The sequence below is a fragment of the Chenopodium album genome, chromosome 18, assembly GCF_948465745.1.
Source record: "Chenopodium album chromosome 18, dcCheAlbu1.1, whole genome shotgun sequence".
Taxonomy (NCBI): Eukaryota; Viridiplantae; Streptophyta; class Magnoliopsida; order Caryophyllales; family Amaranthaceae; genus Chenopodium; species Chenopodium album.
In genome coordinates this window covers 11,647,058-11,663,318 of record NC_137851.1, presented here as the reverse complement: position 1 = coordinate 11,663,318, position 16,261 = coordinate 11,647,058, and the positions used below count along the sequence as shown (strand labels likewise).

General features: G+C 34.5%; 2 protein-coding genes across 2 annotated transcripts; both read left to right on the top strand.

Moving 5' to 3' along the window:
- The first annotated feature begins 499 nt into the window (after positions 1–499).
- Positions 500–5,677, top strand: LOC145591816 (putative disease resistance protein RGA1). The gene is made up of 4 exons (XM_081648310.1): positions 500–625; positions 715–3,495; positions 4,831–4,939; positions 5,589–5,677. The coding sequence occupies exons 1-4, from the start codon at positions 500–502 to the stop codon at positions 5,675–5,677; spliced, it is 3,105 nt and encodes a 1,034-aa protein (XP_081504436.1).
- Positions 5,678–6,974: 1,297 nt separating this feature from the next.
- Positions 6,975–8,564, top strand: LOC145591814 (putative FBD-associated F-box protein At5g53635). The gene is made up of 2 exons (XM_081648309.1): positions 6,975–7,306; positions 7,436–8,564. The coding sequence occupies exons 1-2, from the start codon at positions 6,975–6,977 to the stop codon at positions 8,562–8,564; spliced, it is 1,461 nt and encodes a 486-aa protein (XP_081504435.1).
- Positions 8,565–16,261: the final 7,697 nt, after the last annotated feature.

Sequence of the window (16,261 nt, the reverse complement as noted above, 5' to 3'; positions counted from 1 at the left end):
GTGGGTAATTTGCTCTCATTTTTAATTTGGTCTATTAGTAGCTTGTTGTTAGTGGTCATGAACACCATTACTAGTAGCTCAAACAAATGTAACCGGAATAACTAACATAGTTATGCTTTTTGTAAACATTGTAGTTGGAATCATATTATAAGTATAACTACATCAAAGCTAAAAAAAAATGGCATCTTCTTATAACTACATCAAAGTGATTAAGTGAATAAATGTAATAGAAAGGTGATTCAAACTATTAAAAATACTTTTATTTTCAATAAAAAGTGAGTCGAAGTTTTTTCATGAAACCGTAATATAGTGTGTAAAATTTCTAGGAGTACATTTGCAACATTTCATATCTCTCCGACAAGTCGTGTGTCTCAAAAGTTGTACCTTATGCTTGCACGTGATCTAGATCATGTTTAAGACCTTCAAGATTGACTATCACTTTCTTATCACTTACACTCTCTTTCTCTCATTTTCTCTCTAAAAATTTCAGCAACCAAAAATGGACATTGGAACAGCAATGTCTGTAGCTCAAACTTTGTTTGCAGCATTGCAGTGTTCGCAGCTCAATGAGATTTGTTCCATTGCTGGCTACAAATCCAAACTTGATGAACTCCGTGCCACCGTCGTAAGAATCAAATTAAAGCTGTGCTCAAGGATGCTGAGGCCAAGCAAATACTGTCCGAACAAGAACGGCTCTATATTGAAGAACTCAAGGATGCTGTTTATGAAGTCGATGATCTCTTCGATGAGTTTGTCACTCTTGCTGAGCGGAAGCAGCTCTCCAAGGGTATCAAGGTTCGTGTGCTTTCACTTTTCACCAAGTTTGGTACTGCTTACAATATGGCTCAAGGGGTTAAGAAGATCAAGAATAAGTTGGATGCTATTGCTTATGATAAGCGGTTCAGCTTGAACATTGATCCTAAGCCCATTAAGAATCGAAGGCTTGAGACCTGTTCTTATGTGTATGAAGCTGATATCATTGGAAGAGAACTTGATTTGGAGAAGGTTGTTGGTGCGTTGCTTGATTCTAATGTTCAACAAGATGTTTCTTTCCTTTCTATTGTGGGGATTGGTGGGTTGGGAAAAACAGCGCTTGCCCAACTTGTGTATAACGATGCAAGAGTCACAAATGCATTCTCATTAAAGTTGTGGACTTGTGTTGCTGATGAAAATCAGGAGTTGCTTGATGTGCAAGGGGTTCTTGATAACATTCTAGCTTCAGCTACGGGTAATAAGATGAATGAGGGTTGTACCATGGATTGGTTGCAAAGGAAACTCCGAGAACAACTTGCTGGGAAAAAGTACTTGCTTGTTTTGGATGATGTATGGACTGAAAATTTTGAGCGATGGCATACATTGAAGCAATATTTGATGGAAGGTCGGAAAGGAAGTTGGGTTGTGGTTACAACACGTTCACATGTAACTGCACAAATCATAGGAGATGGTCTAAGGCATGAGCTAAAAGGCTTGTCAAAAGAAGATTCATTATGTTTATTTAAAAGAGTAGCATTTGGATCACAACACTCAAATCCTCCCGAAGACTTGGTCCATATTGGTGAAGGTATTGTAGAGGAATGTGCTAACGTCCCTCTTGCAATTAGAGTGGTAGGAAGTCTTCTCTACGGGCAAGAAAAAAACAAGTGGCTTTCAATTCAGAAGCTGGGATTAGCAGAAGTTAAAGAAAGCCAAGTTAGTATTATGCCTATATTGAAACTTAGCTACTATAAGCTTGAATCTACATTAAAGAGTTGTTTTAGCTACTGTGCAATTTTCCCAAAAGATTATGTGATGGAGAAGGATACATTGATTAGGCTTTGGATGGCACAAGGCTACATCCCATTTAATGATCCTCAGAGTCCGGAAGATCTTGCCGAAGAATACTTCTCAATTTTGTTGCGGAGATGTTTTTTCCAAGACGTGAGCAAAGATGAAGATGGTAATATTATGTCATGTAAGGTACATGATTTAATGCATGATGTTGCTCAAGAAGTTGTGGGAAAGGAGATATGCACGGTGAAAGCCATGAATGGGAACATGGACAAAAAAGTACGACATCTTATTGTACAAGGTAAATCTTTAAATTATCTTTCTAATAAGACCCATATACGCTCATTTATTCAAACCAAATTTTTGAATGGATTTTTCTCGATGGATCATCTTTGTGTGGATTTATTAATAGCTAATTGGAAATGTTTAAGGGCTTTGGACTTGAGTAGATCAAGGGTCAAGAGTTTGCCGGGCTCAATAGGTGACTTGATACATTTGAGGTATCTAGACCTCTATTGCAATAGTGGTCTAGAATTTCTTCCGGGGTCAATTACAAAACTATATAATCTCCAGACTTTAGACTTAAGATCTTGTATTAATTTGAAGGAGTTGCCAAAAGGTTTGGGGAAGCTGGTTAAGTTGAGGGTCTTGGCTTTACAAGATTGTAATAAGCTGAGGTATATGCCAAGAGGCATAGGTATGTTGACTTGCCTTCACACTCTTAATGAGTTTGTGGTGGGAGGAACAAGTCAAAGTAAGAAGGAGGTGTTTGATGGGCTAGAAGATCTAAAAGCTCTAAGAAACCTAAGAGGTTCTCTTCGTATTCGGCTTATGAAAACAAGTGAAAGCACTTTTAAGATAAATGAAAGAAGGGAGGAAGGGTGCCTGATTAACAAGGAACATCTCAAAAAAGTTAATTTAATTTTTGATGGTGATGACAGTGATGAGGAGTCAGCGGGAAGGGAGGAGTATGATGAAGCAGTGATGGAGATGTTGCAGCCACTTAATTCTAATCTTAGAGAGTTATATGTGTATGGGTATCATGGCGTGAGAATGCCGCGCTGGCCAAGGGAAGATCGCCTAGCAACTTTTCTTCCCAATCTTGTTAAGATGGAATTTTACGATTGTTTGAATCTGCAGAATTTGGGACAAATAAGGTTTCCTCATTTGAAAATATTATCCGTGGAGAATTGCCCAAACTTAACTGGTATACTGGAGTGTCCTGCATTGGGACACCTAGGATTAACCAATTTCAATGATAGACTGGAAATAATCGACATCAATTCCAATTTTAAGAAGGTTAAAGTAGACAGATTGGGATGGCTTGATTCGCTGCATTTTCAGAGTGGTGCGAATAAAGCCAATACGAAGAGTTTTGCATGTCTCTCTGCCTTGGAGGTGTTAGAAATTACAAAATGCTCTAATTCAAGTCTATCAGTACTAGCCTTAGTGCCAGTGAGAGAGCTTCCCTTTTGTCACACCCTCCGCTCCTTGACATTGAGTTATGTCTCTGAGATGGTAGAACTGCCCAATTGGATAAGCTACTTGACTGCCCTCGAATTCCTTAATATTTGGGATTGCACAGAACTGGAATCAATGCCGAATTGGATGTCCAAACTCACCTCCCTTAGGGAACTTCACTTTGATTATTACCCAGCACGCCTACAAGAAAGATGCCAAAAATCAACTGGAGAGGATTGGCCCCATATTCAACACATCCCTAAGATTGTATTTGGGTTCAATAATAGTTTCTTTATCTAGTTTCATTGTGATTAGGAAATTTATTGAATTTTTTAATCTGTGTTGTGAAATAGAGTAACAAATCGTAATATTTAGTGTATTTGTTGTCTTTAGGATTGCGTTGCTCTGTGTAATTGAAGAAGAATCACTTGTACAATGCCCACCACCTGTTCAATTAAATGACTTCTTTTGCTACAGATCTCAAGTTATGGTAACGATATTGTAGTGTGAGAAGTAGTATGTAATTCTTACTCAAGTAGCACCCTTTCTTACAAGATTGTGGATTTTTCTGGTTGCTGAGTCTCGTGAACACAGAGTTGCATAATTTGTATGACACTACTATTCAAATTTTCTGGTTGCTGAGTCTCGTGAACACAGAGTTGCATAATTTGTATGACACTACTATTCAAATTTTCTGGTTGCTGAGTCTCGTGAACACAGAGTTGCATAATTTGTATGACACTACTATTCAAATTTTCTGGTTGCTGAGTCTCGTGAACACAGAGTTGCATAATTTGTATGACACTACTATTCAAATTTTCTTGCACGCTTTCTTCATTTGATTGAGATTATGTCACTGTTATCTCTTATGTGATTGTCAAGCAGTTGAGGTGATGTCAATATATACTTTGAGGAGTAGGGCGGCTAACCAAACTGAAGGTCATGAACTCATGAAATTTTTATTTTAACTCATCAAATCTTGCGAAGGTAAGTAATCGTTGCTTATCAATCACAGCCGAAAAACCAAAAGTAAAAAAAAAAAAAATCAATTGCTAAAAAAAGGACATGTTTTATGATAAGGGACCTTGGCTTTGGTTTGACACCAATAATAACAGAATATAACAGATCTGTTATATTCTGTTATTATTGGTGTCAAACCAAAGCCAAGGTCCCTTATCATTTTATTTTGTATATCTATCAAATAATAAAAATAATATTATACAGATACGTTGTTGTCAAAAAACTAAAAACAAACGTCAACTAATAAAATGATAGTTGAACCAAGGTCAAATTCAAGCCTTTTATACAATGTCTGCGAAAAAATTTGATCAATAACAGTTGAAGTTGCTTCCAGATCGAAGAGATCATAGTTGAGATATTCTTACACAACCATAGTTTGAGACTTTGAGATGAAAATTAAAAAGTATTTGCTAATATATCCAACTACAAGGAAGATTAAGGATGTGTTGAGATATGCTCATATAATGTTGTTATGATTTCTTACATTAATCAATCAAAGCCTTAATCCCATGATTTCTTACAGTGATCCTGATGCTCAGATGCATAATTTTTTTTATTATGTTAGAAATGGTACTTTGAAAGAGAGTTGAAAATGGTACAGGAGCGTTTAAGGATATTGTAGCTCATGGCATTCCAAATAACTCGGTATCGCCAGCCTTGCAGAGTTGGAGGGAGCTTCATGGAGAGACTTGTGAACAATCCACAGGGGACGACTAGTCCCGCATTCAATGTAGCCCCTCTATTGATATCTTGTGATCAGGAGAATATTCAATCTTACCTTCTTTCTTTATAAATTGCCCATCTCTGTTCTTCTTTTTATTAACATTTAATTTTATGTTTAATTTGTACCATACCTACTCTAATCAAATCATTACGACAACTTGCATCCAATGTAGGTTAGTTGCCGAGTTCCCTTGCATAAATCCTTATGTAATTCATGTTTGAACTCTTTGCTTTCAATCATGATCTGGGGACCAACTATAGTCTCAAATTTATGATTAAAGAACTAAATTAACTCAGGCCACTTACAACATACTCTTGATTATGCTACTAAGCATTCAACTTGTCTCTATGTTTGGGAATAGAAAATTCAGTACTGAAACATGACTATTGAATCTTGAATGATTTTATGATCCTTCCACATTCAAGTAGTATGCATTTATTTTCTTACTTTGAAATTGAGTACTAACATCTGAAATGGATGACACAAGGCGGCATTGCCCGTATATATCCTGAAGGTTTAGTTGTGCATTATTGAGCTCCATAGAGAAGTATGAATTTATTGTCAGACATGTTTGATATATACTGGTAATTTGATGTGACTTTTTTTGCTGATGCAGTCTGCTATGAAGAGTCTGGAAACTTCTCTGTACTTCTGCCAAATTTGAAGAAGTGTTATCTAGGCACTCATTTCCAAATGTTCGAGTAAATTAAACTTTATCATAAAGCCTATTATAGAAGAAAAGAAGGTACTTGAGGATGGCTTGTCATGGACTTAAGGCGATCCCTTTATTAACAAGCTCTGTTTCTTGTATTTTCTTAATGTTTACCTATCATCTCTCTTACAGATATGCAAACATTTGAACTGATTAATCCTTTTTTATTTTATTTTTTGAGGGAAATTAATCCTTTTTTATTTCAAATAATGTGAACCTGAACTTACTTTACTTGATCTATTCAACTATGCTGTTGTTTTCATTATCCATGTTTCAAATCATGGGGATCAACTGTACTCTCAATGAAATGAGATCGGACTAACTTGGCCTCTTTCAAGTTTCACCTTACTTCTTGTTCATGCTTCAGTTTATACCTTGCCTTTATGTTTGTTTGAAAATTGAAAGTAGAAAGTTCGGTTGTGCATGCAACATGATCACTGAACTCTTGGATGGATAGTTAATTCATAATATTAAGGTTTGGTAGTGTGTACATATGTTGATTAATTCCCATTTACTCCGCGCAATACAGCCTGCAATGTGAATATATCGGTGAGTATTATTAATTTATTACTACTAGTTTTTCTTTTATTTTTTGGTGTTTAAAGAGTCACAAAGGGAACCGTGAGAAAAGTTTTAACCACTTGAGTTATCATTCACTCTCTTACTACTAGTTTTAACTCTCATAAACATTTTTCATTTTTTTTACACACACATAAACATACTCTTTTTTTTTTTTTTTTTTTTTTTTTTGAAGAAAACATAAACATACTCTTGATTTTACCTTTATATATACAATTTTGGCATAGTTGAATTTGTGACTTTGTGTCCAACACTGTCCCAGATCTTTATTAAAATAACTTATCAATAAAAATTGTAAGTTTATTAAAATAATATAAAACTCAATTTTTTTTTTTAATCATCATCTTTAGACGATAATATATCTTGTTGGTTACGGACTATAATGCCCTTATTTAATAAACGTTTGATCATCTAAATTATAAAATAATTATGCGGAAAACACTTGCTTTGTATTGAGGCTCTTGGCCAAATATATAAAGTACAATAAATAAATAATTGACATAAATAAGTATAGAATCCTACCTATATATCAATATATGATCAAATATTCAAAACTCAACACATCTCTATGTTATGGCAACTAATATATCTCAATAATATCAAATCGAATCTCTATCATATCTTAACATAACAGACTTTATAATACAAACTCGATTGATTTTTATATATATATGAAATGAAGGTGCAATTGCAAATTGCAATTGCACGAATATGGAGTCGGCAAACTGCAACCCCAACCACGAGGACGGAGGCGAAGATCGATTGAGCTCACTTCCAGACGATATCCTCACCGAAATCCTCTCCCGCCTTCCAATCAATTCCGCAGTCACCACCTCCGTCTTATCCCATCGATGGCGCCACCTCTGGACTGGCATCACTCGCCTTGAATTCCACACTACTAAAATACCTACTATAATACCCAAATTCAGTTGTATCTTACAACATCTGACTTCAACGAAACTCGACGTATTCAGAGTTAAGGTCTCACGAATAATCTACTGGCATGATGGTATTGATGAAGAAGAAGACGATGATGGATTAAAGTAATTTATTTATGATATTTGCCATCGAAACGTGCAACAAGTCATCAGCAATATATTCTTTCCGGTACCTGATTGCTTGCTTAATTGTCGATCTCTTGTGATTTTGGATTTGTATGGTCCGTATGAAAGGAAGTATGAATACAAAGCTGCTGATATTCAACTTCCGAGTTTGAAAAAGCTTTCGTTACGATTTCTTACTTATATACCTCATTGGTTAGGGTCTTTACATAAATCTTCTCCATTATTAGAAGATTTAACTCTCACGTCTTCTATACACTTTATGCAGTCTCTAAGTACAATGCCGTCGATTAACATAATTTTCCCGAATTTAAGGTCATTGGAATTAGGGTTGTTCCCTTATAATGTAGAGCAAACGCCGGGTATCAATTCGATTTTTCATATCGATGCACCCAAATTGACAAACCTTGTAACATATGGTTGCGTTTTACCTTATGGATTTCGTACTAATCCACCAGCATTAGTCAAAGCGTGTATCAATTTGAGGAAGTATGTATTGAGACATGAAGACCTTGAGGTGGAGCTTCGTCGGTTTCCCGAATTTTTCAAAGGAATGTCTAGCGTTAGCAACCTTGAGCTAGTGGTGACGATGGAGGGGCAAAAGAATATATTCACTTACTTGAATGTGAATCCGCCCATCATGTTTTTTAATTTAGTCTGTCTTGAAGTGACCTTGTGTGGGTTTAGTCTTAATGATTGCACTGCTTTTTTGGTTTCACTGCGACGCTTCCCCAACTTAGAGCATCTTTGGGTGATAGTAAATCGTCGCCAAAGAGAGCAGAGAAATTGGTGTGCACCAAATGTTGTACCAAGTTGTCTAATAAGTAAGCTCAAGACGATATCAATATCGATAAGGGGATTTGGTAGCAAATATTGTTGGCTCGAGTTTCTAAGGTACATTCTAGGTAATGCAACAGTTTTGCAAAACTTAAATGTTTGTTTGGTTCATAATTTGCCTGAACGAGGTGAACATAAGTTCTGTAAGTCCTTGTTTAAGCTTCCAAGGAGCTCATTGAATTGTGAGGTTGTGTTTTCGGGTAGGTTTATTAAAGGATTATCAAGTAATGTATTCAAAATCGGAAAGCATAATGTCAATTATAGGCCATGGTTGATTGACATTTTTTGGTGCTACTTGTGGTTAACCAAAAAACAATTCAATACTCAAGCAAACATAGAAGATACTGCTGACTATGTACTATTCGATTCCGATTTGTCTCCATTCCAATATGATCACATATAGTTTATTCCTTTGATATGTATGTGTGCATATCCCTTATTGCTTTGATTAATTAATTTCATCAATGAGTAGTTAAAGATCAAATGCCTTATTTTCTCTCTGTTTTTTTTTTTTTATTATTTATATCTGTTAAGTATATCTTTATGTATATATTCGGTTTCCTAATGCATAGCCTAGGATATATTCTTTGTATAGCTGTTTCCTAGTTTGTAGCTAAGTCAGTGGCTTTTGATAAGCCTTGCATATTGTATATATTGCCAAGAGAGCAATGAAATATTCTCACGGAATATAATTCTTTCACTATCATCTATGATGCATTAATTTATGTTAAAAATATAGTGATAAGTTAACTAGCACAAAGGCGATAAAGCATATAATTTTAGTAGCTACTCCTAGTTTTTCAAAAGCCAATTCAAAATTCGAGCAAACACATAAGGTTTGACTGTCTACTCCTTTTGTCACTTTTTATTATAGGGACTAATAAGTACCAACTTTACAATGTATCTTGAGGGGAATGATGATGCAATGGGATCGATCGAGTTGCTAGATGCATTTCAAAAAGTATAATTGGTTAAGTAGATGTGTTGATCTAGGTTGTGTTTTCTGGTAAGTACTTCAAGGTATCGAGTAATGGCTATGATGAAAAATAATATGACTTTATGGCGAACATCTTGTTTTCCAAAATCAACAGTACGTTGAGCATATAGAAAGGGCGCCATATTTGACTGCTTTCCAATTTGATGTGCACATATTATTTTTTTATCTTTGATGTACATTCATGTCCCTCCTGTTAATGATTAACTAGTGCGTGGCTCGGGCATTACACCGGTTTGCCACTTTAATTAAACCTTGTGATTATATGTTTCTAATATTTTTGGTGTTTTTGTACCTTTTTTTATTAGTCATTGTGATTTGCAATCATATAACTAATATATAAAGCTAAACTTTTAGCCAGGTCACGAGGCAGCGACACTTGGCGTAAAAGTTAGTTTAGAAATCTATTTGGATAGAATTTTAGGATAAAATTGTTAGTTTAGAGTTTTATTTTTGATAAAATACCAATATTTTAGATGTACAAATTGAATTATAATTTAATTCAAAAAAAATTATTAGATTATAATTCTAAAAAATTATCATATAAATTTATATTTATATCATAATTTTTTTTTGGGAGCAAAGAATGTAGTTCAAAAAAGTACAACATTCATTTACAATATATCCTAATCGATTTAAAAACAAAACTTCACAATCTAATATGATTTTATTACTTTATGTAGAACTTCAATCGAGTTGGATCACAGGTCATATCAGGTCGAGTCACTTCAGATCACGGGACAAAAAATGTTCACACTAGCACAAAGTTTTAGGTTCGGGTCAATTGAACAGGCTTAGAAATTTTTTTTGATTTGCTTTATTTTTGGCTAATTTTTAAAAATTTCTAATATTTCAAACTTACTTTGCTTTTTTTTTTTTTTAAATCAAGCATTTTCACCAATATTATTATTAGTCATTATATGCCTATTGCATAATTTAAATCGTCACAAAATTACATCAACTAACTAATTTTGTATCAATGATAAATTATAAAACTTGGTATATAGATAAAAGTTTATGTTATAAATTTATTAAACAACCCGGGCATCGCATGGGGCACCAAACTAGTTATATATATTTACTTTCATATTTATAACAAGGTTGTTAATTTGCTTATATGGTTAAATTACCATCTTTCCTATAAGAGGTTGGGGACTATTTTTTAATGATATAATCATCCTGTTTTGAGTCATTTAATCAGATGATATAATCACTTTCATAATGATATAATCAATTTTCGTATAATATAATAACATTTCGTATGATATACTAGATGGTTGGGTGCAAAAAAAGCACCAGTTTCATTAGACTTTACCATGATTTTAACTAATGGATTGGAACGATAAAAAACAATTCAATTAATTCAAAGTTAATTTTCTTTTCAAGATTTATTTTTTCAACTTGGAATAACGTATAAGAATTTGTGGGAAAAAATCTCAAATAATTATTTCTATAAAAGTTTTTTTATTAAAAAAAAAAAGAAAAAAAAAATGGTTTATTAATGTGTTAAGAGTCAGGACCAATGATGTGAATGTTTTTTAATTAACAAATACAAAAACTTTTAACATATTATTGTTAATGTGAATAATTCTATTTACAGAATCGTCAAACACATCATCATGTCTACACGAATGCACTAGACATCTTATGAGATTCAAACCATTTATGAATAATCTCAATCATATTTTCACGATTAAATTATACAACATTAGTTATCTGGGTGTACGGTACACCTGGGTGTATATAATAAATTCTAACATTATCAATTTTTTTATCATTTTCATGCTCTTTTTCATAGGAAAAGAAGGTTGTAGAACATAATTTATCCTCAAATCCTTTAAAACCAGGGAGACATTGAAGACCAACGGCTTGACAGACGATGGACTGACAGGCAATGTAAATGTAAATACTAAGTTTTATGTGAACGTGAGAATAAATGAATAAACATGAGTAGAAATTACAAGTACTCCGTATATCTTGTACAAAAAATAATACTCCCTATATGAGTTTGAGATATTAATCTTCATGTATATATATAATATGTTAATATATAATTAATTTTAATTTAATTTGTTTCATGTTGATTGAACCCACTAATTAAAAAAAAAGTTAGATATGCCAATAAGGGTTGTGATAAATAATAGTTACTACACGTTTTTAAAGATTGTAAGAATTATTGAATATGGTTTAATGCACGAGTTGCAAGGTAAGTTAAACAATATTTCAGGGTGTTTATTAAAAAAGTTGTCTTCATATTTAATCCTATAACCTTGGTAAAATTTGTAAAGTTATTGTTGACGAATGTACTAATGTTTCTCTTATAATAAGAGTGGAGGAAAGCTTAGAATGAAAAGGAAAGAAAAAAAAATATAATGAAGCAGTGATGAAAGAGTTGTTGCCACTTCATACTAATGTCAAGAAGTTGTGGATTTGGGGTATTATAGTCAGAAAATACCACAGGAAGATAAGTTGACAATCTTTCTCAACAATGTTGTTCTAATGGAATTTAAGAATTGTTTAAACATGCTGTCTTTGGCTTTCCGAAAAATTTATTTCTTCCTCGATTGAAAACATTGTACGTGGAGAAATGCCCAACCCTAAAGGTATTCTTGAGTGTCCAGCTTTAGAACAATTAAAATTAGTTGAATTCAGTATGAGATTCAATATAACAAAAAAAATTGTGGCTCATCATCTCCCAAATTATGGGAAGTTAGAATAAACAACAGGTTATATCTTCTTAACCTGCCCCTAGAGTGTGTTGTGAAGATGGTGTTAGAGAAGGACGAGGAGGTAAGGAGTTTGGAAAAAGTTTCTGGGATCAGTGTGGACTTGTCTTCCCTGCAATTGGAGTGCTAATTGAGTTGAGCAGTTCACGAGCAACTCAAACTCGACTCGGTCAAAACTCGACTCGAGTTAGCTCGACTTGAAATGTTAAAGAGCACGAGTTGAGCAAGGTCTAACTCGACTCGATAATATATTTTATTAATATAGAATTTACAAACAAAGTTACTCTGTTTAAACAAATTTGATACTTAATAAGTGTTACTTTATGTTATCAAAAAAGAAAGAGTAAATAAATCTTTAATAACAAATATATAAAAAAGAAAACAATATAAAGTGAAAAAAATAAAAAATAAAGGCATATAATTATAGAAGGGTCAAACTTAAACGAACAGATCGTGAGCTACTCGACACGACTCGAAACTGTAACGAGCACGAGTCGAGCAGGTTTTATTGGCTCGAAACTTTAGCGAGCACGAGTTGAGCACACATAAAAAGTTTTTGAGTCGGGTCGAGGACCTCTCAGCTTGTGATCGACTCGCTCGATAAGCACCCCTGCCTATAATCCTTATCAATTCATCAATTCTCCAATCTGAAGAGTGTGGTTTGTGGATTAAAGCATCTCTGCGACTTGGAGGAATTAAGAATTAGCCATTGCCTTATATTGAGTCAATCTGAAGTAGGTGGAGAGTATTCCTTTTGTTAATCCCTTTGTTCATTGGAATTGGTTGATCTCCCTGAGCTGGTGGAACTACCTAATTGGATACAGTATTTGACTGCCCTCCATACCCTTTGTATAAGGGGCTGTGATGGACTAGTGTGTATGCCAAATTGGATATCTAATCTCACCTCTCTTAGGGTACTTCAACTCGTGTATTGCTCAGAAATCCTCAAGTAAAGATGCCAACAAACTTGTGAGGATTGGCCCCTCATTCAACACATCCCTCGCATTGTATTCTGGGGTTAATAACCCTCTAGCTTCATTGTGCAGCTCTCTGGCCTTCATTATTATGCCTTATTTTAGCTTCTTAATATCTTGTCCTTCTAATTTATCTGTATGGTTGTAGGCTTCCCAAATAATATAAATCCCAACATATTAGATATCTCCCAAAATGTTTGAAAACTTTGAACCGTGCTGAAATGTATGAAAGTAATGTTTGGTAATTCATGGTGAACAAAACTAGAAATCGAGTTCAGTTGCAGTAATAACTGCTACACTCTAAGCAGCTGGCGGCTGTGTTGGTTAGGTGGAAGACAAATTTTCTTCACCCTGTAATTAATAAATATAAGCCTGGGGGTAGCCAATGCTTGTTCCTCCGTAGTCTACTAGTTTGATATTTGTATGTTTTTAAGTTCTTGTGTTGATAATATACCCCTATTTCAAATATAGGCACTTTAATTATGCTTCTCGCTGTGTTAGGAGCTTCATTATATTAGACTGAGGTGTCTGATTGCAACATAGAGAGTTTCTTGATCAACAACCATCATTATATTATCTACTTGTTAGATAAAATGCTTTTGAGATCGATATATGACATTCAATACCTTCTCCAAGATGCACTTCAGTCTATAAAAAGCTGTGAATTTTCTAATTTAGTTTATTATGCTAGTTTTATTGTCATAATATTACAGTTGTGACTCATGAATCTCATGATTATATGATGTGTTGGGTCACAAAAGTTAGGGGTTCATTTTTCTCACATTTTCTCCTCAGTTGTCATACCATTTTCTTCTTGCTATTTTATGAGCCAGGTGGCCCTGGTGATAGAGCCCAAAGACAGGGAAGCAAGTTTAATGTACAAAAAAGGCTAATGTGAAATGTTTATTATCTTGAGAAGTTGCTCGGCAGCAGTATTCAGTCATCTCAATCAAAAGATCCTTAAACTGATCTTGCTCAGGGCCTGGATGTTATGAACAAAATTTTGTAAAAGCAGGCACAAATGTTCCCGAAAAAAAAAACATTTACCAGATATCTCAAGTAAAATAGTTGTTACACCCTTTTTTTTCCTTATTGGTTCATTATTGTAATTGTCACTTTAATTTGTAACCATTTTTTGTTGTTGTTGTTGTTGATATATTACTTCAAAATGCAGCAGATCTTGAACCAATGAACCATGTTTTAAATACAAAATGTTAGATGCAGGAAAGTCTTGTCTTCGTTGCTGAAATTTGTTGAAGCCAAAAAAAAAAATAAGAAATTTTCTTTGGTGAACTCCAACCAAGCCCTTTTCTGCACCCACCTAGCCACCTGACCCCCCTGCCCCCGACCGACCGGCGCCCAACTCCCCTACCCCAACCGGCGACGCCCTACCCATGCCGAACCTCCTGTTGAATCGAAACACCAAAAATACCCAAACCAGTTAGGAGGCGTTTGGTTCGCAGATTATAGGTATTAGGTATAGGTTTAGAATGATCAAAACCCATACCATATGTTTGGTTGTCAAAAATATGATTTTTAAACTCATACCTCAAACCCATGAGGTATGGGGTTTAGAAACCTTGGGGGAAGGTGGGTTTGGCTCATTCCATTCCCTTAGGTATCAAATATATGAAATTAAGGGGACGATATTTCATTCCACAATTGAACCAAACACATGGTATTAAGTATCAAGTTCCAACCCGATACCACCTTAACCCTATTCCTGATTCCAAAACCTATACCACTCTGCGAACCAGACACCCCCTTAAGGGTTTTGAAACCAAACCTAGAAAACGGGTTTGGGTTTTCAACTGGTTTTGGGTGGGGTTAAGGGCCGCGCGAAAAGAGGCGGGGAGGGGAGTCGTCCGGGAAGGGCGTCGAGATGGGGGAAATAGGTTTCGTCGAAAAAGGTGAATGAACGACGGTGAGGCGTTAGGTGGGGAAATGGGAGGTGTCGAGATGGGGTAAAGAGTGAAGGTGGGGCGGGGGAGGCTGGACGTCGCGGCCGGTGGTGGGGGAGGTCGGGTGTCGCCGTCAGTGGCCTGGCCGCCGGCAGGGGGAGGGGCTGGTGGTGGAGTGGTGGCTAGGTTGGGTGGGGGACGGTTTTTTTTTTTCTTTTAAAAAATTTATAATAATTTAATTATTAAAAAATAAAAAAATAACTATAGTTAAGGATTTTTATTAAAATAACACTTATCAATGGTAATCAATAATTTAGGTTTATTATTGATAATAAAATTTAAAAAGGTTTACCGGTTAGAAAATTAAAAAGTTGGATTTTACCAAAGAGAATTTTAAAAAAAAATTAAAAAAAGAAAGAAAATTGCAGGAAAGAAAATGATGATTTTTTATTTTATTTTATTTTTTATTTATTGTTCATGACTTTGATGAATTTTGGAACAACTCGTGTGTATATAGATTATAGATGGTGTGGATGAGTAAGAATGTAGTAGAGAGAGGGATGAGGTATATTTTTAATTTTGTTATTAACGATGCTCATAGGGAATTCATAGGCTAAGATACTCCATAGTTTGTGCTTGGTTGGGAATTCTTGGGATTAGTCTCAAGATGTCCGGAAGTTTCTAGAGTGTGTACGAGTGAGGACAAAATGTGACGGAAGAACTTGTGTTGGTCTATAAACTCGTCTATCGGTCCTAGATGCACCCTTCGTGACATTACACTGTTTCTTTTTTCATCATGGTTAATAGTATAATGAGCTAGCTAGCCTTGACGAGAATCAATAAAAATAAGTTTTAAACAGAAAAATAATTTTCAATTCAGTACAATTAATTTAAGGAAAAAAAAAAAATCTATTTAGTAAATTCATTATTATGTCAAGAGAACATAGCCTTACACCATTTTTTTTTTTTTTTTTTGGTTTTCTACTAATAATTAAATAATGTGAGGGATATTTCTCACAAGTACTGTTGGAATCTCCCGTCCATATTCTCTCCAAAACAAGAACAATCTTCTAAAAATTTATGCATTACTTATAAGCTATTTCCTAGAGAATCATCCATCTATAATCGATACGTAACTAGCTAAAATTATATCACATTGTGGTCTAGTGAAAAACCGCAACAATTTGCTTATGTAGAACCGCTAACAATGTTACGATTAGTTATTTTTCTTAACAAAATCTCGCTATTAAACTTAACAACTTTCTTGTTTTTAAAAACTTATAATCAATTCTACGTGGATAATAATCTGCAAAATAGTTACTCCGCAGATTACAAACCAATACGATATACAAACCAATAAGCATTTTCCATGAAAATCGTTCATGGACCTAGCCCAAAATCTACCTCCACTCTATTTCAAATTGAATTGAATAAACCAAAAGGTTCAAAAAAAAAAAAAAAAAAAGGTTATAAGGTTTAAACTTTAAGCCCACATATTTCTACTC

Coding starts and splice junctions, on each gene's coding strand:
- LOC145591816 (XM_081648310.1), top strand. CDS start 500: ATGGACATTGGAACAGCAATGTCTGTAGCTCAAACTTTGTTTGCAGCA. Junction 3,496..4,830: donor TTCAACACATCCCTAAGATT/GTATTTGGGTTC, acceptor GTACTTTGAAAG/AGAGTTGAAAATGGTACAGG. Junction 4,940..5,588: donor GGAGCTTCATGGAGAGACTT/GTGAACAATCCA, acceptor TTGCTGATGCAG/TCTGCTATGAAGAGTCTGGA.
- LOC145591814 (XM_081648309.1), top strand. CDS start 6,975: ATGGAGTCGGCAAACTGCAACCCCAACCACGAGGACGGAGGCGAAGAT. Junction 7,307..7,435: donor GAAGACGATGATGGATTAAA/GTAATTTATTTA, acceptor TCCGTATGAAAG/GAAGTATGAATACAAAGCTG.